The sequence below is a fragment of the Nomascus leucogenys genome, chromosome 2 (assembly GCF_006542625.1).
Source record: "Nomascus leucogenys isolate Asia chromosome 2, Asia_NLE_v1, whole genome shotgun sequence".
Taxonomy (NCBI): domain Eukaryota; kingdom Metazoa; phylum Chordata; class Mammalia; order Primates; family Hylobatidae; genus Nomascus; species Nomascus leucogenys.
This window is the reverse complement of record NC_044382.1, coordinates 72,134,721-72,156,009: the sequence shown is the minus strand read 5'-3', so window position 1 is coordinate 72,156,009 and position 21,289 is coordinate 72,134,721. Positions and strand designations below refer to the sequence as shown.

At 47.9% G+C, this 21,289-nt stretch overlaps 1 protein-coding gene across 1 annotated transcript in view; it reads right to left on the bottom strand.

Moving 5' to 3' along the window:
- Positions 1 to 627: 627 nt before the first annotated feature.
- Positions 628 to 21,289, bottom strand: part of LOC100582153 (ATP-binding cassette sub-family C member 11) — a 40,312-nt gene continuing 19,650 nt past the window's right edge. Inside the window, 10 exon segments of the mRNA XM_030821836.1 lie at positions 628 to 877; positions 1,007 to 1,171; positions 3,588 to 3,701; positions 4,366 to 4,444; positions 8,725 to 8,884; positions 10,419 to 10,608; positions 12,092 to 12,181; positions 17,947 to 18,133; positions 20,466 to 20,603; positions 20,714 to 20,940. Coding sequence (XP_030677696.1) covers positions 785 to 877; positions 1,007 to 1,171; positions 3,588 to 3,701; positions 4,366 to 4,444; positions 8,725 to 8,884; positions 10,419 to 10,608; positions 12,092 to 12,181; positions 17,947 to 18,133; positions 20,466 to 20,603; positions 20,714 to 20,940 — 1,443 coding nt within the window. The 3' untranslated portion in view covers positions 628 to 784.

Sequence of the window (21,289 nt, the reverse complement as noted above, 5' to 3'; positions counted from 1 at the left end):
AACTCTTTTTTTTTCCCAAAGTTAGTTTGAGGGAGTCTGTGTTCCTTGCAACTGAGCAAGTACTAGCTAATGTAAAAAGCAGAATGAAGACGGCTGGGTGCAGTGGTTCATGCCCATAACCTCAGCACTTTGGGAGGCCAAGGCAGGCGGATCACTTGAGATCAGGAGTTCAAGACCAGCCTGGCCAACATGGTGAAACCCCGTCTCTACTAAACATACAAAAATTAGCCAGTCATGGTGACACATGCCTGTAATCCTAGCTATTCAGGAGGCTGAGATAGGAGAATTGCTTGAACCCGGGAGGCAGAGGCTGCAGTGAGCTGAGATTACGCCACTGCACTCCAGCCTGGGCAACAGAGCAAGACCCTGTCTAAAAAAAAAAAAAAAGAAAAGAAAAGAAAGGAAGCAGAACAAAGAAAGTGAGTTTTCCTTAGTTTTATATTTTACAAAGTCAGTACAGCATTTGCAACACTTCTAACACAGATCAGAAAACTATAAGCTTTTACCTTTTTATAAAATTATTCAGCATATAAGTTAAAAGGAGAACCACATGATCACTGAATCCCATGTCTCAGTGGTTCTGGGGTTCTAAGGTTTTGAGAGCCATCAAGTAGCCTGTTCCAGGGTTTCCATCCAGCAATCCCCACCCCCCCCTACATTTACCCCTGCTTCCAGGAGAAGTTCTTGTCTCCAAACAAGAAGGTCGCAGACTGTGGGCCTCGAAGCTGCACCTGTGTGAACCTCTGAGCTCAGCCGCCAGCCTCCATGAAGTCTCCACATCTCCTTATCTCAGTGAAGAAGTGGCTGTGGCCACGAGGGCTGCGAACAATGACCCAGGCTTCTTCCGCAGGACCTCCGGCCGATCAAACTCTACCACCTGGAGGGTAGAGAAAGGTGAGGGGAGGATCAGGGCACAGCTGAGCTTGTGTCCTTGGAGGACTCAAAGGCATCTGGGGTAGCAGCCTGAGCCCTCATCCTCCCACCAGCCCAAGGACGCAGCCTTCACCTTCCCATTGCCCATAACCAGGATGCGGTCACAGTTCAGCACAGTGGTGACACGGTGGGCAATGACGAGCACGGTGCAGTCCTGGAAGGCTTCATGGATTGTGCGCTGGATCAGGGTGTCTGTCTCAGTGTCAATGGAGGCTGTGGCTTCATCGATAAGGATGATCTGATGAGTACAAAACAGGGGTGAAGGCGTCTACTTCAGGCCCTGGACACCTGGGTTTACCACTAAAGGGCCCTTCCTCTCCAGGTCTCCATTTCTTTAGCTGGGAAATGGGAGAATTGTGCTGAGTGCAAAGCCCGCTCTGATTGCTGATTATCCATTACCTTATGAAGAGAACATTAGGTCTCAACCAGGAGCTAACTGCATTTTAGTGGCCAGAGAATTAAGTTCTTGGAAATGAAAATGGCCTAGTGGCAACTTCGTGTTTTATTAACTACTTTCCATTTACCTAAATTAAAGTAGAGCAGTGATCTCCAGAAGGGGCAGGCACACACCCCAGGAGGCACATGAGATGATTTCTCCAGCATATGGATAAACACTCTTTTTAGTTTAACATTTTTGTATTTATTTCATTAACGATATGCATGAGGAAACTGTAACTCGCACTGAAAGTGTGATTTCACAGATGGCACTGCTTGGGTTGAGGCCGTTTTTGAAAAGGGAGTATCATTAGTAAATCACAGGGTAGGTGGTACCCAGAGATGACAAAAATCATAAAGTAATGACTCAAATTTGGGAAGTAATACAGAGGAAGCCATTGCAGCACCAAATGGCTATGTAATTGAAATAAGGAAGTGTGAAGTGAAGAAAGTACTACGTGCACATTGCAAATTTGTTGTTCATCTCTCCAAAGAAGAGGGGGAAAGTCCTACCTCCTCTGAAATTTTCCCAGGCTTTGGGCCCCACTGAGCTCTTTTCCCACAGCTCTGACAGTTTGCACCAACAGTTTTTGCATTTATCATTAATTAACCATGATATGTGTGTATGAGCATGCATATATGTGTGAGTATGGAGGAGGTGTGTACATATGCATGCATAAGTATGTGTGTACATGTGTGTCTTGCCTCGCCTACGTAGGAGAAGGTTTGCCCCAGTCTATCTCACATACTCAAACACCTGAAATTATGGACAAAATATCTAGAAAGCTTCTGGAAGCCCTGTTCCACCAAATTTGTAAAAATATGCAATTTTGCAGCCATAAAAAAGAATGAGTTAATGTCCTTTGCGGGGATATGGATGAAGCTGGAAGTCATCATTCTTAGCAAACTAACACAGGAACAGAAAACCAAACACCGCATGTTCTCATTCACAAGTGGGAGTTGAACAATGAGAACACATGGACCCAGGGAGGGGAACATCACACACCAGGGCCTGTCAGGTGGTGGGGGTCAAGGAAAGGGAGAGCATTAGGACAAATGCCTAATACATGTGGGTCTTAAAACCTAGATGATGGGTTGATAGGTGCAGCAAACCACCATGGCACATGTGTACCTATGTAACAAACCTGCACATTCTGCACATGTATCCCAGAACTTAAAGTAAATTTAAAAAAAAATATGCAATTTTGCCCCGGATCAGCATCTGTCATCCAATTCCCAATTCTAATAAAGATAAAAGCGATGTCCTGCATCGAAGTTTTTAAAAGAGTATACAGTAGGCAATTTAAAAATCAACAAGGGTCTAATGTGTTGTGTTTTTCTGAGAAAAGAGAATCATCATTTGGTCTAGTCGGAGACATTTCAGCTCAGGTGTAAGGAATCCGCTATCAGGCAGCCTAGGCTATGAATCTCATCTCCCATGCCTCACCCACACCACAAATGCATGTGGAATGGCACTCAGTGAAATGAATAAACCCATCTTGAATTAATTTTTGTAGAAGGTGTAGGGAAGAGATCCAGTTTCAGCTTTCTACATATGGCTAGCCAGTTTACCCAGCACCATTTATTAAATAGGGAATCCTTTCCCCATTTCTTGTTTTTGTCAGGTTTGTCAAAGATCAGATGGTTGTAGGTGTGTGGAAATAATTAAGAAAATGTGGCACATATACACCATGGAATACTATGCAGCCATAAAAAAGGATGAGTTCATGTACTTTGTAGGGACATGGATGAAGCTGGAAACCACCATTCTCAGCAAACTATTGCAAGGACAAAAAACCAAACACCGCATGTTCTCACTCATAGGTGGGAACTGAACAATGAGAACACTTGGACACAGGGTGGGGAACATCACACATCGGGGCCTGTCATGGGGTGGGGGGAAGGGGGAGGGGAAGCATTAGGAGATATACCTAATGTAAATGACGAGTTAATGGGTGCAGCAAACCAACATGGCACATGTATACATATGTAACAAACCTGCACGTTGTGCACATGTACCCCAGAAATTAAAGTATAATAATAAAAAAAAAAGAAATGAATAAGCCCTTTGGATTCTGCTGTTGTTGTTGTTGTTATTGAGAAGACGTACAGCACAGAGCCCAGTGTCCCACAGTAGTGAAGGGAGAAGGAGCCGGTGTGGCTTCCCTCATCATGCGTAGTCTGTGGCTCCCCTGGCCACACAGCAGTGGTGGCCTCACCTTGGAGTTGCGAAGCACAGCCCGAGCAATGCAGAGCAGCTGCCTCTCCCCCACAGAGAAGTTTCCACCATTTTCCACCACATCCGTATGCAGCTTTTTGGGGAACTTTGAGATCTGTGATATGGGAAGAAGAGAACATAACCTGCAAGCCACTGTGGGGTGAGACCCAACCTGACCTCGTCGGTCTCCCGCTGTGTTGGCAACACTGCCCTCCTCTCTCTACGCTCCAGCCTCTGTCTTCTTGCTCCTTAACTGCGCCTTGCTCACTCTCATCTCTGGGCCTTTACATACGCTAGCTCCTGTGCCCAGAATGTCCTCTCAAAAGATCTTTCACCGGCTGCCCCTCAGTTCTTGGTCTCAGCTCAGCTATCACCTGGTTAAAGAGACCTTGCCTGGCCACCCAATGGAAAAGAGCTGCTCCTGCCCTGAAGTTTCTATGGGTCTCATGACTACCTATACAGCCCTTACCAGTATCTGAAAGTATCTCCTGCATTTACTTGTTGCCTTTATCTCCCATTGAATGTACCAGGAGGACAAAGACCTCATCTGCCTTGTCTTTGCTGTGCCCCTGAGCCTAGAACAGTGTCTGGCACACGGTTGGTGTCTGAGTGCCATCAGCCTTGACTTAGGAATGCCAAGTCATCTCATCTCCATGAGATGATGCATCCATGACCTGAAGCAGCAGCAGCTGGAACACCACGTGAGGGGAGCCCCAAAGGAGCAGCCCCCCATGGGCGATGCAGACTTAGACGAAGACTTGGGCCTTGGAGCTACTTACGGCCTTGGTCAGGAATGTCCTCTCCAAGGCATCCCAGATCTGCTGGTCAGTGTGACGGTCAAAGGGATCTAGGTTGAATCTGCCGTATGAGAGAAAGAGAAGTGTTCAACAACATCACCCAGCCTTTGAACACTCATTTATATGCCCAGTGAATGACCAAGAATGTTTAGAACTGGATTATGGGGTTTAGGGAAATGCATGGAACCACCACGAATGGAGATTTCCTGCACCTCCCAGCACCTGTTCCTTCTGCAGGCAGCAGCCCCAGGTTTTGTTTAGGGGCCACCTCCTCCCCAGTCCCCCAGCCCATGTGTTCCAGGCTGGGCTCCACCATCCACTCCAGATGGAGCAAAGGGCTCAAGGATAAGCCAACCAACATACAGCGATCCCTGGCCATGGTGCTTAGCTCGGGGTGGGAAAGTAACCAATCAGAGTGTATCTCAGGACTTTTCAGGCTACCATGGGAGAAGAGACGTGCGGAGAGATTGCAACCATCCTCCCACAGGAGTGGGACACGTGGAGCCCCCCAGGGCCCTCATGTGGAGTTCAGAATGAAGCAAGGCAATGCTAGGGGAAAACCGGGCCCTGGAACTCAGCCTTGGCCTCCCCATTATCATGCATGAGTCATTAGAGGCCACTTTTCCTTAAGCCATTTGGGTTTTGTTTTATTGTGTGATAGAAAGTACATAATATTTATCATTTTAACCACTTAAAAGTGTACAATTCAGCAGCATTAAATACATTAATAATGTCATGTAACCATTACCACTATTTATATCAAAACCTTTTCCATCATCCTGCTGGGCACGGTGCTTCACATGTAATCCCAGCACTTTGGGAGGCTGAGGTGGGCGGAACACTTGAGGTCAGGAGTTTGAGACCAGCCTGGCCAATATGGTGAAACCCCACTCCACTAAAAATACAAAAATTAGCCAGGCACAGTGATGCAAGCCTGTAGTCCCAGTTACTCAGGAAGCTGAGACAGAAGAATCACTTAAACTCAGGAGGTAGAGGTTGCAGTGAGCTGAGATGGTGTCACTGCACTCTAGCCTGGGTGACAGAGTGAGACTCGGTCTGAGAACAAAACAAAACAAAACAAAACAAAACTTTTTCATTATCCCCAACAAAAACTCTATACCCATTAAACAGTTCTTTCCCCTCCCCACCAGCCCTTGGTAACTTCTATTCTACTTTCCATCGATATGGATTTGCCTATTCCAGCTACCTCATATAAGTGGAATCATGTAGTATGTGTCCTTCTGTCTGGCATCTTTCACTTCGTGTCCATCCATATTGTGGCATGTATCATTTCCCTCCTTTTTAGAGCTGCATAATATTCCATTGTATGTATATACCACATTTTGTTTCTCCATTCATCTGTTTATAGACATATGACTTGTTTCCACCTTTTGGTTACTGTGAGTAGGGCTGCTCTAAACACTAGTGTACACATATGGGTTGAAGTCTCTGCTTTCAACACTTTGGGATATATAACTAGAAGTGAAATTCCTGGATTACATGGTAATTCTATGTTCAACTTTTTTTTTTTTTTTTGAGACAGGGTCTCACTCTGTCGACGAGGCTGGAGTGCAGTGGTGCAAACACAGCTCACTACAGCGTTGGCCTCTTGGGCTCAAGCAAGCCTCCCACCTCAGTCTCCCGAGTAGCTGGAATTGCAAGCACAGACCACCATGCCCAGCTAACTTTTGTTTACCTTTTTGAGGAACTGCCAAATTGTTTTCCATGGTCTCTGCACATTTTTACATCCCCACTGGCAATGCATGAGAGTTTCAATTTTTTCACATCCTTGTTAATAATACTTGCTATTTACCTTTTATTATTGTTATAGCCATTCTAGTAGGTGTGAAGTGGTAGCTCATTGTGGGGGGGGCTGGACTTTCTGTTTCTTGCAGTGAAAAGAATCCTAACATCCAGGTAACTGATATGAGAGAGGGGATCTATCTGGACTTTACACCCAGCAAGCTTTACACTTGCATCTGGAACAGGCAGCACTACAGACACTTCCCTGCTATGCAGCCACGTAGCCCTGAGTGAAACCTGTCCACCTCTGCTTTATCCTTCCCCAGTTGTGCCAGCCACACATATCTTGTGTGTAGGGCTAATGTGTACTAAAGAAGAGGCAGGTCTTATTTGCATGACATTTGATATCTCCAAAGCACTTTCATAGATGGGTTATTTGACATTTTCTCCTCCATGAGATGGGTATACTCCTTTCTTATCAGTTTTAAATGGCTTGTTCAAGGTCACACCACAAGCCAGTATGAGAGCCAGGCTGGCATCAAAGACATTCAGAGAGACGCTTAAGGTAGAGCCTTAAGTTCTAAGGTAGGATTTCAAGTCTACATTTCTTTCTGCAGCAAGAGGTGGGGGAAATATCACAAATTATGGGTTTAGAACACCTAGGGTTATATCTCATCTTCACCATTTCTTTGTGTGTCCTTAAACAAGTCTCCTTCCTCTCTAAGCTCTGTGCCTTCATCTGTAAAATGGGGATAATGAAAGGGCCTCACAGGGTTGCTGGGAGAGTTAAATTAGACAGTATACTAAGGCATTCAGTTGGCACATATAAATGCTCAATAAATGTTAAGTTCATATTTTTACTACTCTTCATACCAACGCACAGGAGATTTGAACACATTCTACTCTAACATAGAAATCTATCACTAAATGTCTTATAATTCCCCTAACACAACCATTTTTTTGGTTTTTTTGGAGGGGCGGGGAAGGTTTTGAGACAGAGTTTCCTTCAGTCGCCGAGGCTGGAGTGCAGTAGTGCGATCTCAGCTCACTGCAACCTCCACCTCCCGGGCTCATGCAATTCTCGTGCCTCAGCCTCCCGAGTAGCTGGAATTACAGACATGCACCACCACATCTGGCTAATTTTTGTATTTTTATTAGAGACAGGGTTTTGTCATGTTGGCCAGGCTGGTCTCAAACTCCTGGCCTCAAGTTATCTCCCTGCCTTGGCCTCCCAAAGTGCTGGGATTATAGGCATGAACTACCATGCCCCGCCTCATGACCCAGTCATTTTGAAACCCTGTGTCTGTGCACATATTGTTCCCTCTCCTTGAAAAGAGTTTCTCTCCTCTTTCTGCCTGGCAAGCTCCTACTCAGCTTTCAAGACCCTGATCAAATGTCCCCTCCTCTGGGAAGCCTTTCTGGATTCACTCAGGCAGTGACTCATCCCAGTCGTAGCTCCTTAGCATTTTGTACATATCTCTGATCTAGCAATTACCCCTTCATACTGTGATTTATTGGGTCTTACCCCTGTACAAAACCATCTTCCCCACCCACATTGTGAGCTCCTACTGGGGGAGCAGGGGAAATGTACATTCATTAAACTGGCTCCAGTCCCTAGCACAGTGTCCGGACCAGGCAGAAGCTCAGAAAAGGCAAGTTAAATGAGTGGGAGGATGAATGAAGGAATGAATGAATGAAGCTGTGGGGCTCAGTTTATCTCCTGGCTCTAAGAATTCTCCTTAAATATCACAAAACATGGGGGACCTAGCCTGCTTTTTAGTGCATCCGTCTTCCTCAGTCCCCATGCCTTTATGTTTCCTCCCAGATAAAGTGAATAGTCAGTAGGAGCCTAATCTGGATAAAGCTTCGTCCCTGAGTTGACTTCTGAGGACACAGAAAGTGTAGTGAAGAGGCTGGAAGATCTGGTTCTGTCTGCTTCGCTGACTGGGCTGCCCGGATTTTTCTCACGTCACCCCTGTCCAGAATGTGTACCACTGAAGAAGCACTTCCTAAAAGCGTCCCCAGGGGCTTTGCCCAGTGCACAGAGAGAATAAGCCACATCTGGACAAGAAAGAATATGGTAGCCTGAGTGCAAATGCTTAATGGTGTAGTGAAATCTGACCAATCTCATCAGTGTTTTGTTTCTGTTTTTTGTTTGTTTGCTTGCTTGTTTGTTTTTTAATAGAGTCAGGGTCTTGCTGTGTTGCCCAGGTTGGAGCACAGTGGCTATTCACAGGCACAGTCATAGTGTACTACAGCCCTGAGCTCCTGGGCTCAAGTGATCCTCCTGCCTCAGCCTCCCGAATAGCTGGGACTACAGCTGTGCACCACCATGCCATCCAGTTTCTAAAAAATAAAAACATGTTTCGTTTTTGTGTATAACATCATGGTTTACAAAGTGCTCTTATATATATTGAGGCCTCATTTAACCCTCAACAGTACTTCAGTGAGGTAAGCCAGGTAGGCATGAGTGGCCCAGCAGGCCAAGGAGGCCTGGAAATCGGGGCACTGGTTACCAGCTCACTACAGGCAGCCCGGTGCTGGAATCCTGGTCCTGTGACCCACCTCCTGCAGGCTGCCTGCTGGCCCAGCACTCACCTGACGGTTCCTGAGAGCAGCACTGGATCTTGAGGGATCACTGAGAGCTTGGACCGCAAGTCCTCCAGGCCGATGCTGCAAATGTCCACGCCGTCAATGAGAATCTGGCCTGCCACGGGCTCCACCAGGCGGAAGAGAGCCATGCCCAAGGAGAACTTCCCTGTGGGGCAAGAAACGAGCGGGGCCTCAGTTTCCTGCATCTGCACTAGCGGAAGCACAGGTCACACCTGGCGATCGCACCTGACCCGCTGCCCTCCGTGGCCCATTCTTCATCATCGTGAGCCCTGAAGGGGTAGGAGAGAGCTGGCGTCTCTGCTCCAGGTGGTACCTAATGCCATGAGCAGCTTGTTACAGCCTAGATCAGAGGGCACATGTGGGGCCCCTGGATCAAAGCCAGCCCACAGACATGTTTTGTTTCATTCACACAACGTTAGGGTTATTTTTTAATTCCTTGCCAGCATTTTTAAAAATCCCAGATATAAAAGTTCAAATTGCATGTTTCTCTTGAAACTTAGTAGAATTGGCAACACTGGACCCATATCCCCCCAGGCAACAGCTCAGCTGGAGCTGAGTGCGGCCACTTGGTTGAGACACAGTGGCATTCTCCAGTCACCACCCGCCCTCCCCAGCCCCTGTATATCACACCCACCCATGGCACTCAGCTATGTCACCTGCCAGGCTCCAAAGCATTGGAGTTTCAACCCTGTTCTCAAAGTTAAGCTCTGTGAGGGTAGAAGCTGTGTGTCTTCCTTACCTTTTGGTTCCCAGGCACATAGTAGGTGCTCGGTAAAAACCTACTGAAAGAATATAGGCAGTAGGGTCAGAATCTACTGAGAGCTTCTCTCTGCCAGACCCCGGCCCTCTCAGGGTTTCCACCAATCGGCAGGTGGAAAATAGCAAGAGAAGAACACCCAGAAGAACATATGTGGAAACTTTTCACCCTGCAGTGCGGGAGTGCTGAGGAGACAGAGACCAGGAAGGTGCTCATCATCCATGGGGCTGCCTGGAGGAGGCAGCTCTGGGGTGTCCTGAAGTGGGGGACTGGGGACAAGAACCAAGTCTTACAGTAGTTTTTGAACAATGCAAAGAGGCAGAGGGAGGGGGACTTGGGCCAGATCTCCCAGAAGTGACAGGAGAGGAAGACAGGGAGAGAAACTGAGGAGGAGAAAGGAAACTGGGAGAGGAAAGAGGAGGAGACAGAGGCTGGTGAGAGCAGTCCAGGAAGCGGGTGGGGAGGGAGGAAAAGGGGAGTCTGGATGTGACTGCTATCCTGCCCTTCATCCTGGCAGTGCCCTGCACTGTCCCTCCAAAAGTGCTCCTGCCCGGACCCTACACGCCTCAGCTTAAGCACTGGGCTCAGAACCCAGGTATCCACAGCCCGGTACCACTAGCCCCATTATTCTGCATAACACCGCCCTGTTTATTTCCTCCCTGGCAGCCACGACAGCCTGCAGCTGTCATATTTCTGTCTTTGTTTGCTGGTCTATTTAACATCTCTCTCCTCCACTGGAATCCCATGATCACAGGGACCTTGGGTTTTGCTCACCAGTGTTTGTCTAGCACAGGGCCCAGCACAGCGTGAGGACCCAATACATATTTGGGGGATGACTGAGCAAACACATGCCCCCAAATAGGTCTAGTGCCCAAAGGGCAAAGGAGGAGCCGGGGATGCTCCCCCAGGAAGCTCAGCTCACCAGAGCCCGTCCTTCCCACGATGCCCACCACTTCGTGACTGCGGATGGTCAGGTTGATGCCGTGAAGCACGGTGGGTGTGTTGTCTCTGTATTTCATGTGATAATCCTGAAATGTGATTTCCCCATGCTGTGGCCACCCCTGGGGACAATTTGTGCCTTCCATGTGTAAAGGAGCTTCCGAGACACACATCTTGTTTTTGAAGAAAGAAAAAGAAATCAATAGTTATCATCCATCTCGGCCCACCCACTGTGGGCCTGCCAGCCTCCCACTGTAGGGGGTGTGACCCACCCCAGCCTGCCCTGTGCCAAGGTCAAGCCCCCTGCTGTGTAATCAGAGGAACATCCCCCGCGCCCCCATCACCTAAAACACACAAAGTTTTCCCCAGAAGATTGAGAAACCTGCATAGCTAATTCCCTTGTTATTAACATAGAGCAATGTTCCTGATTTACTGTGTGACTTTAACAAAATAGAATCCAAGATAATGACAGTAAAGGCAGCAGAGACTCACCCCTTCGGGGGGTTTCATAGCTCAGAGCCCTTGTGCAGACTGAATCTCTCTCTATCCACATCCTGTGAGACAGGCCTTTTTGGAGGCATTTCCCAGGTGAGGAGATAGAGGATCCAACAACTTAAGATCAACAACTTACTTAAGATAAGTTCCATAACTTACTTAAGATCACACAGTTTCAGGTTGGAACTCAAACCCAGATCTGCCTAACGCCGAGCCCACTCTGCATCAAGTGCAGTTGTGTGTGTTGAGAGGGAAGAACACTGGAGAAGAAGTTGGATCTGACCACCTGGCTCCAAGCCACAACTCCCCATGCTGGTGCTGTGTCACGGCAGCGTCCCTGGGCGGGAAATCAGGGCCCTACAATTCATAAATTCCACTCATGCAAGGGGGCAGGAGACCTGGTTTGCAGAGCGCTCTGCCAGCCCCAGCCTGTGTGATCTTAAGCAAAAATTCTGCCTGGCCCAACCTCGGTTTCCTTGTCTGAAAAATGTGGACAATCATTCAATCAACATAATAAAATTGTTCCCTGATCCCATGAGATAGTCTAGATAAAGGGCTTAGCACCATGCCTGGCCCACAGAAAGGTCTCAGTCACAATAATAAAGAACATGATGGAGCCTCACTATGGGTCAGGCAGTGTGCTAGGTGCTTTATGTGTTATATCATTTCAACTTTGTGATAATCTGGCAAAGCGATGCTATTGTCTTTCTCATTTCAGAGATGGGGAAAAGAGAGTTTGAATAAGTTGTCCAGGTTATTCCAATGATTCAAATGGTAAAGCTTAGACTTGAACCCAGGAAATCTGGCTACAGAATCTGTGCTCTTAGCCACCATGACATAAATGCAAGCAATAATAGGAACAAAGATTATTGTCATCATTATTATTGCACCGGGCAAACCTCTCATTTCCAAGAGGAGCAGATGATCTCCTCTTCTGCCTAGGAATGCTGTGAGGGATGTGGTCAAAGTGAGCAGACAGGTGTGGAAGAGCTTCAGCGAGAGGGTCAACAAAAGTCTGGGGAAGATGGGGAGGAAAGGCCAGGAGCCTGGTGTTTCCTGGGATGGTCTCAGGGCTCTGAGGCCGGTGGGGCTTGTAGAGGTCACAGAAGTCATGCCCCAACTTGCATAGCTCCCCACACCAGACCCAGACCTGGACCCCACCTTCATGTACTGCAGTATCCTCTCTGCAGCCGTGAAGTGTGCCTCTGTCTCCAAGCCAATCCGGGCAGTGGCCTGGAAGCTGGACACCAGCTGGAAGGAAGGAGAAGTGTCAGGGGTCAAGAGGCTGCTGGGGTGTGCTCAGGCTCTTCAACACTCCTGATAACCACTGATTGCCATTGCCCCTGAGTGGCCCCTGAAACTAAGATAATTTTCCTAGCAAGAATGGAGCAGAGGCCCCTGGTGCCCCCTCAGCCCATTTCTGAGTTTAGCTGCAGCTGCGATGGGCAATTCTGGGGGAGAACCTCCCCAGACACTGTTCCACCTCGAGTGCCCTCTGTATGTCTTTCTGCTCAAGACCTCTGCCCACATCACAGCAACCACCTAGCCTGTGCATGAGGACATCCCAGAAACCCAGGAGACTTAAGGTTACTGAGAATGAACTTTGACTGATGGGGAATAAGAGCTAGCAGAGATAAATGCTCCCATCTCCCAGCCTTCGAGGGCATGGTCCTGGAAATACCCCATATGCTTCTCAGGAGATCCCAGGACAGTTGAGCCCTAGTGACATAGAACAGGGACCCCAATGTCACACTCCCGTGATGACTTCCTCCTTCCCCGTCTCACTTTTCTGCTCCCTCAATCCTGGTTCCTGGGAGCACCTCCCAAATAAGCTGCCTGCACCCAAGTTCCTGTCTCAGGTCCTGCCCTCAGGGAAACCCAGGCGAGAGGAGTTAGGGACGCTTGGGAATTGGGGGCACCAAAGATAAGGAAACTGAGGCTCCAAAACAAGAAATTACATCCACAGAAACATCTGGAAGCTGGAGGCAGAGCTGGGGTTGGGGCCCCAGTCTATAGCCTCCATTACCCTGGCCCAAGAAACGGGCAAACAGGACGTGCAGGGCGTGCTGGATAACACATTAATCATACATTCATTCAACAAACGCTGGTGGATGGCTCTGTGCCAGGTGCTGGACCAGGCTCCATGTCCCAAAGTGCAGCAGATGTAGGCCTTCCCACGAGGAGCTCCCAGCTGGATGGAAAGGCAGGCAAGGCAACAAAGAATAAAGTGCAGAGGGGCGCACTCCACAACAGAGAAGCCCTGGAGTGCCACTGGGATGCACAGGAGGGGCCCTGGATGAGGGCACAGGGAAGGATTCCAGGAAGTCAGTCCTAGAGGGACATTTTTAAGGTGAAGTAAGATGCAGTGGACTAAAGATGGGTGGAGAATTGTGTTCCAAACAGAACAGCCTATGTAAGCCCGAAAGCAGCAAATTCGCAGAATACATCCAGGCACCCACAAGCCATTTGGCTATGGCTGAAACAAAAGGCTGTAGGAAGGAGGGGAAGCCCTCTGTAAGTCACAGAAGGTGGGCACCATGATGAAATGGTGCTTAGTCTGGAAAGGAGGCCAGGGGTGGGTTGGAAGACCACTTTTCCTCCCATCCCTCAGTGTATCACACCCTGTGGGCTGCCTTGCCAGCATCATGTTCGGGTGTCTGGTGGTCTTACCCTTCAGGGAAGCTTGGTTAATCCAAACCAACCACATTTATTCTACTCCTCTTGTCAGAGATTGGTTTAGGTGTGGGCTCATGATGCCATTCTGGCCGTTGAAGGATGAGAAGGCATCAGATGGGTGTATTCTTGAAAATTTCTCTTTGCTTTTAAAAAGGAACACATGGAAAAAGTTATCTCCTCTCCAGCCTTTGACTGTTATTGTGGGAGGATGTGTCACTTGGGGCTGCAGCAGCCGTTTTGCGACCATGAATACAGACAGACTTGCAGACAAAGCCAGGCTGTGGATGCCAGCACAGAAAGGTAGAATGGTCAAGGGTTCATGCTAGGCCACTAAATGAGCCAACTGAGCATAGGCCTACCCCAGCCTTCTGGTTACATGAGAGAATAAGTTCCCAGATGGTCGAGGCCATTTTGAGTTGGTTCTTTGCCTCGCAGCCAGACGCATCTCTGGCATTTACTGAGAAGCCTCTTGGGGCTGCAAAGCAATATGACGTGTGATTCCTGCCTCCCAATGCTCGAATGTAATTTTCTCAAAAGTGCATGCAGTAGTCAGTGAGATTCTGGCCTGACTGGAGCAGAGGGAGCACATTGAGGTCAGGACCCCATAGCTGAGGTTTGGTAGACAGGAGACAGAGTTTTTGAAGGCTTCTGAACAAGGCAGTGACATGATGAAAACTATAATTAAAGATTACTCTGGTGAGAGTGTGGAAGGTGACTTGGAAAGTACTGAAGGACTGGGAACTGAGAAGTTATTACCAGGATGAAGATAAGATGCTTAAATAGTACAGCAGACCTTGAAAAGAAGAAAAGACCCTCAAGGGCCTTTTGAAGCAGTCAGTCCCCCAGGCAGGGTTTCCCATCAGAGTCTCCTGTGGTGCAACAACCTTCGAGCAACCACCTGCTGTGAACGGTGCACCCTGGGAGAGACGAGCCTCTGCCTCGCTCCCTACAAGGGCTGCGCTTAGGGCAGCACCAGCACTGGGCAACCTTCGGCCTGAGCACTGCCCTCCTGATCTATGTCCTGAAGCAGCAGCAGGAGGGATTTCTGGGCCTTAGTGATTCTGAATCCCCTAAGACACCGGTGTGGTGCCTCTCCCTGAGAGTGCCAGAGGTTTGGGGGTCACTCTGCACTGGTGCATGTGTGTGTATCAGAGAGAGAGATAGAGAGAGAATGTGAGCCTGTGCACACACCTGTCTCTTATTGGCTATGAGAACATAGCCAAGTTACTTAAACGCTCTAAGCCCTAAGTTGTCTATTTGTAAGACAGGAACAATAATAGCTAATATTCATTGAGCATTTATTCCAAGCCAGGCACTACTCTAGGTTTTTACAAACATGAAGTCTCACATTTACACATAATCCTTACAAGTCTATGATTTTGAAACTTTTATCTCCCTTTTACAGATGAGGAATCCCAGAGGTTAACCAATTTACCCAAAGCCACACAGCTAATAATGGGCAGAGCATCTTTGAACCTGGGTATTCCAAACCACATGTTCTTTTTCTTTTCTTTTTTTTTTTTTTTTGAGATGGAGTCTCGCTCTGTCACCCAGGCTGGAGTGCAGTGGTGCGCTCTTGCCTCACTGCAAGTTCCACCTCCCAAGTTCACGCCATTCTCCTGCCTCAGCCTCCTGAGTAGCTGGGACTATAGGCGCCCGCCACCACGCCAGGCTAACTTTTTTGTATTTTTTTAGTACAGATAGGATTTCACCATGTTAGCCAGGATAGTCTCGATCTCCTGACCTCGTGATCCACCCACCTCGGACTCTCAAAGTGCTGGGATTACAGGTGTGAGCCACCGTGCCCTGCCCCAAACCACATGTTCTTAACCACTTTGCTCATCTCATGCAGTGTGGTGAGCACTGAATGCCTGGAAGACAGCATGGCCAGTGCCTGGCATTGCACCAGCTCAGTGGAAGCTCCCAGTCAGCCCAGCTGTTATTGCACTCCCAGTGCATGTACGTGCCTGCTTCAGGGGGCTCAACGAGGAACGAGATGGAGCCTCTTTGCATGCCCAAAATAACAGCTCAGCATGGAGGACTGATACATGTACTCATGGACATACATGCACCCCAGCACATACATGCACTCCAGCACACACATGCACTCCAGTACATACATGTGCTCCTGCACATACATGCACTCCTACACATACATGCATTCCTGGACATACACGCACACACCTGTGTGTGCAGAGCCTTCTGCAGACACATGGGACATTCAGACAGCTATGCGGTCCTCACCCTCAGACGCCTGGGAGTGTAATAACAGCTGGGCTGACTGGGAGCTTCCACTGAGCTGGTGCAATGCCAGGCACTGGCCGTGCTCTCTTCCGGGCATTCAGTGATCACCACACTGCATGAGATTAGCAAAGTGGTTAAGAACATGTGGTTTGGGGCAGGGCACGGTGGCTCACGCCTGTAATCCCAGCACTTTGAGAGGCCAAGGTGGGCGGATCACGAGGTCTGGAGATCGAGACCATCCTGGCTAACACAGTGAAATCCCATCTCTACTAAGAAAATACAAAAAAATTAGCTGGGCATGGTGGCGGGTGCCTGTAGTCCCAGTTACTCGGGAAGCTGAGGCAGGAGAATGGCGTGAAGCCAGAAGGTGGAGCTTGCAGTGAGCCGAGATCGCGTCACTGCACTCCAGCCTGGGTGGCAGAGAGAGACTCCATCTCAAAAAAAAAAAAAAAAAGGAACATGTGATTTGGAATATCCAGGTTCAAAGATGCTCTGGCCATTATTAGCTGTGTGGCTTTGGGTAAATTGGTTAACCTCTCTGTGCCTGGGATTCCTCATCTGTAAAAGGGAGATAATAAAAGTTTCAAAATCATAGACTTGTGAGGATTATGTGCAAATGTGAGACGTAATGCTTGTAAAAACCTAGAGTAGTGCCTGGCCTGAAATAAATGCTCAATGAATATTAGCTATTATTGTTCCTGTCTTACAAATAGAAAACGTAGGGCTTAGAGAGTTTAAGTAACTTGGCCATGTTCCCATAGCCAATAAGAGACAGGTGTGTGCAGAGGCTCACATTCTCTCAGGGGACATACACAAGATCCCAAGCCAATTGGAGAGAAAGCCACATAACCACAGGGGGGACAATTAATGAATAAGCCCTGGGGGAAGAAGCCCTGGACTGGTACAGCCCAGGTTCCCTTAGGCACTGCTAAGCCAGCCTCTGGCCTTGGGGCCTTCACGGATGCCCCTTCTGTGGGACTCTGTGGACAGTGAACCTTGGCCAGTCGCTGTCTCTCCACATCTCTCCCCATCTCTCAGCCCCCAGTGTGCTGGGAACAGAGGGATGCCGGCCTTGAGGTACACAGCTCACTATATCAGAATCTCCTACAGAACCCGTTTTAAAAATTAGATTCCAGGCTGGACACGGTCGTTCACACCTGTAGTTCCAGCACTTTGGGAGACCGAGGCCAGTGGATCACTTGAAGCCAGGAGCTCCAGACCAGCCTGGCCAACATGGCAAAACCCCGTGTCTAACCAAAAATACAAAAATTAGCCAGGAATGGTGGCATGTGCCTGTAATCTCAGCTACTCAGGAGGCTGAGGCAGGAGAATCAAGTGAACCCAGGAGGTGGAGATTGCAGTGAGCCAAGATCGTGCCACTGTGCTCCATCCTGGGTGACAGAGTGAGATCCTGTCTCAAAAAATTAAAAAACAAATTAGATTTCAAGACCCCGGCCCAGGACCAGACTCAGAATCTCTATGGCTGTGGCCCTTGACTATGGTCCTCCTGGCAGCCCCACCCAGGCCCAGACTGAGTCAAACCCCCAGGCTAAGGTCCAGAAGTCTGTTTCAAGTCTTAGGCACATTTAAGTTTGAGAAGCTCTTTTCTAGGGGCCAGGCTGCAAAACCCACCTTTTAAACGACTCTTCCAGGTGATTCAGAAAGGTTTGACAGCTCAATCAGGATAGGAGCGGTTAGGTATAAAGACAGCAGCCAGGAAGCCAAGAGGTCGGTGTTCTTGTTCCAGTTCTGCTAACATGCATCTGTTTGGACAACTCCTTCCCTTGTCTGGGCCTCAGTTTCCCCATCTGCACAATATGAACACTGGACTCTGTCATCTGTGGGCTCCCCTTCACTCCCAGTGTCCTGTGATCCTATTAAATACCTTTGAATACAGACTTCCCAGTTCAGAGCTGACCACCAGGAAACAGAGCAAAGTACCAATTTCAGAAGGCCAAGCACATAGCTCCTAAGATCACACGTGGCCAGAACCTAAGGTGTCACTGAATACCTGAGGACCCCCTGAGTCTGCCCAGAAGCCGCAGGCAGAGGATGAGCAAAGCTCAGAGAGGGCCCACACGGAGTCACCCCCTCACCTGCAGCACGACGTTGACAGCCATGGCTTTAAAGGAGTAGGGGGTGGAGGAAATGCCAAAAGCCACGAACAGGGCAACAGCCAAGGTCACAATGTTGGTCATGATCTCCAGCCTCAACGACATCCATCGCGTGGAAGATAGAAACAACAGCAGGTAGTTATTCTGCGCATCAGTCAGCCTCTTAAACCTGAGAAGGAAAGCACAGACTAAGAACCATGTGTTTGTCTGACCTAGGGTCTCCCCGGGTCAGGGTAGATACCGGCTGCTTCCTCCAGCATCCAGTTCCCCACTCCCAGCAGCAGGGCCTGACTTTTCTTTGGGGAGTTCCTCCCTACCCCTTTCTCAGCCATGAATTTGGGTGAAGTTGACCTGACTCCTAACCCAGATTGAGGAGTATGCTCTGCTGATAAGGCCCATCCTTAGCACATGCTCCTCGCCTAACCTCTGTGACTCACTCAGGGATGGGTGAGTTACCCTAAATTGGCTACAGAGAGTGAATAAATGCCAGGACGTGTGAGTGAGTGTGGGAGTGATTCCTTTCAGTGGGACGATGGGAGATCTGAAAGTACCATTCTGCTACTAGGAGGGGAGCCTGGAGCCACCAGAGGGTCTCTGGGAGCTTAGAGGTAAAATAACACCGTGGAAGGCAGAGCAGTAAAACCGAGACACCCAGGGAACATTAGCTGAGTCTCTGGATTAAGCCTCACTTTAATCAAGTCCTCCTCCCCAGCCTTTTGTTATGAAAATTTTTATAAGTACCAAGAGATTAAAAGCTTGATTTAATGAACATCTGTATACCCTCTAATGAAAATTTTTTAAAGTACCAAGAAATTAAAAAGTTGATTCCATGAACATCTGTATACCCTCTACCTAATTTAGCAATTGTTACTATTTTGCCATATTTAAGTCATATTTTTAAGCTGGTTTGCATTAGTTTTTTCTGTCACTTCCAACCAATAGAGACCTACCAATTTCCAATTTTCACATACCACCGTCACAGTTTTCCATGTCAATCACAACCTATACCGTTATTTGATTAGTATTCTTATTTTACTTGCTTTGTTTGAGAATGTATATTAAAAGAAACTTTAATCACAACCTTAAATTATATAAATAATGGGTTTGATATGTTAGTTGCATTTTTTCTAAAGTACATTCAAATAAACCTTTGATTATTGAAATTAAATATTCATTTACACATCAACTAAAACCATCTTACCATCTGAGTGGGCTATCACCCCAGCACAGTGGCCCTTCTGACTCACTCTGTCCATACCCTCTGAACCTTTGCATAAGACATTCCAAATTCTGTCCACCTTACCTTTCTATACTGATTGAGTAACCTCCACCTTGAGGCCTTCCCAGATTAAACACAACAGACCCTGGTCACTCTGTGGCCCCTGTGCTCAAGCCACCTTGCTATCCTTCAAACCTACTTCCCCCATCTCATGGTCTTTGCATTTACTGTCCCCTCTACCTGGAGAGCTCCTACCCACATATTTCCATAGCTCAACCCACACTTCATCTCAGCGTCCTTTTCTCTGAGACCTTCCTCAACAACAGCTCCAATCCCTCCAGTCTCTCTTCATCTGCTTATCTTAGTATATACCTTGGGGCAGGGTTCTCAGTGTGGGCTGAACGAATGCACCGCTCCAGGATCCCCTCAGTCCTAGAGTCTGCACAGACCTTGAGTGGTCTATAATGCCACTGAGAGAGCAGGTGCCACAGTTCATCCAATATTCCAGCTCACTGAGCACATACCGTCTCCCAAATGTGTGCCCAAGTCTTACCCAGGCTTCAAGGCCAGCTCAGATGCCATGCCACCTCCTCCCGAAAGCCTTCTCTGATTCCCCCAGGCCACCTCCTTCCCCTCTGAACTCCCAAGCAGTTTATTTGCCCCTCTTTTATGCCATCTAGCTTCTTCAATCATGTATAATTACAAAAACATGTGCCTGTTTCTCTCTTTTTCCACCAGACTATGAACTTCTTGTAGGTGAAGACCGTTCTTGATTATTCTCTACAAGCAGATAAGTTCATGTTACACCATTAAACCTCAACAACAATCATAGGACTTGTTTGTTTGTTTGTTTGTTTCAACATTTAGGAGGCAAATCTATGGCATGAGTAGTGAAGGAAGTTCTATTATTTAGAAAGCTATTGTTCCTCATTATTTTGTTAAGATATTTGTTTGGAAGTGAAAGAAATAACATAATGCAAGATGTGTTTGCACAGTAATGCACCTTATCATTAAATGTATGTATACATATGTCCATACATATATATACAATATATACAAGGTCTTTAAAGTTTACAAACATTTTTCCTATCATTTACATTTTTCATTCTTATAAATGAAAGAATGGTTCAGCAGGTTCTGGAGGCTCAGAGAAATAAGCCCATCGAACAATGTGCTCTCTGATGCTTTTGAAGATGATGCCATTCCCAGACGCTCCATTCTTTCCCTGCTCCCCACCACCCCTGTGGTTCCATCATTCTCAAATGGCAGCAGAAGGACTCACTGGCTGATGAAGTCTTCAGTTTTTCCAAAGACGTGGATGGAGCTCAGGCCTTGCAGAGAATTGAGGATATGGGAGAATAAAGGAGACCGGCTATAGTTCTCCAGTCTCTTGAACACACCAATGGCCTTCTTGAACATCCTGCATGGACAGTGGAGGTAAGGGACCTGGACCGTCCACCTCTGGGACCATCTAGTCTGGGTTGGTCCCAGCCTTGCTCCCCAAGTCACAAGCAAAAAGAACCTACTCACATATAATAAACGAAGCAAATAACCATGATTATGGCTCCCATTAACAGGATATACGGAGACAGCACACTGACAATCAACAGGACGGCGATCACCATTAAGGACAGGAGCAGGAACTGCTCTGAAAGGATGGGCAAGAGCTGGTCCAGCTCTTCCAAGTCTCCTGCGAAGCAGTTCAAGAGCTGGCCTATTGGGATGGTGTCAAAGAAACTCATGGGGCAGTGGAAAACCTGCAGGGACAAAATCAACGCGGACCATGAGAGAAGCTGCAGGCCCTCCCCAAGATTGGATGAAGATGCCTGTTACCCTTGACTCTAAAGAGCCATGGATCCCAGGGGTCTCCAGGGCAGGCAATGTAGAGCAGTGGTTTAGAAGCATGGATGGGCTCCACGGCTACCTGACTCCTCCACCTACTGCTGTCTGACCTCGGGCAAGTACTGAGCTCCTCTGAGTCTCAAGGTCCTCGTTAGTGAAATGGGGATGAAAACGATGCTTCATAGAGTTGTAGTGAGGATCACACAACTCCTCAAATATGCTAGACACTGAAGTGTATAATTTAAAAGGGTGAATGTATGGTAT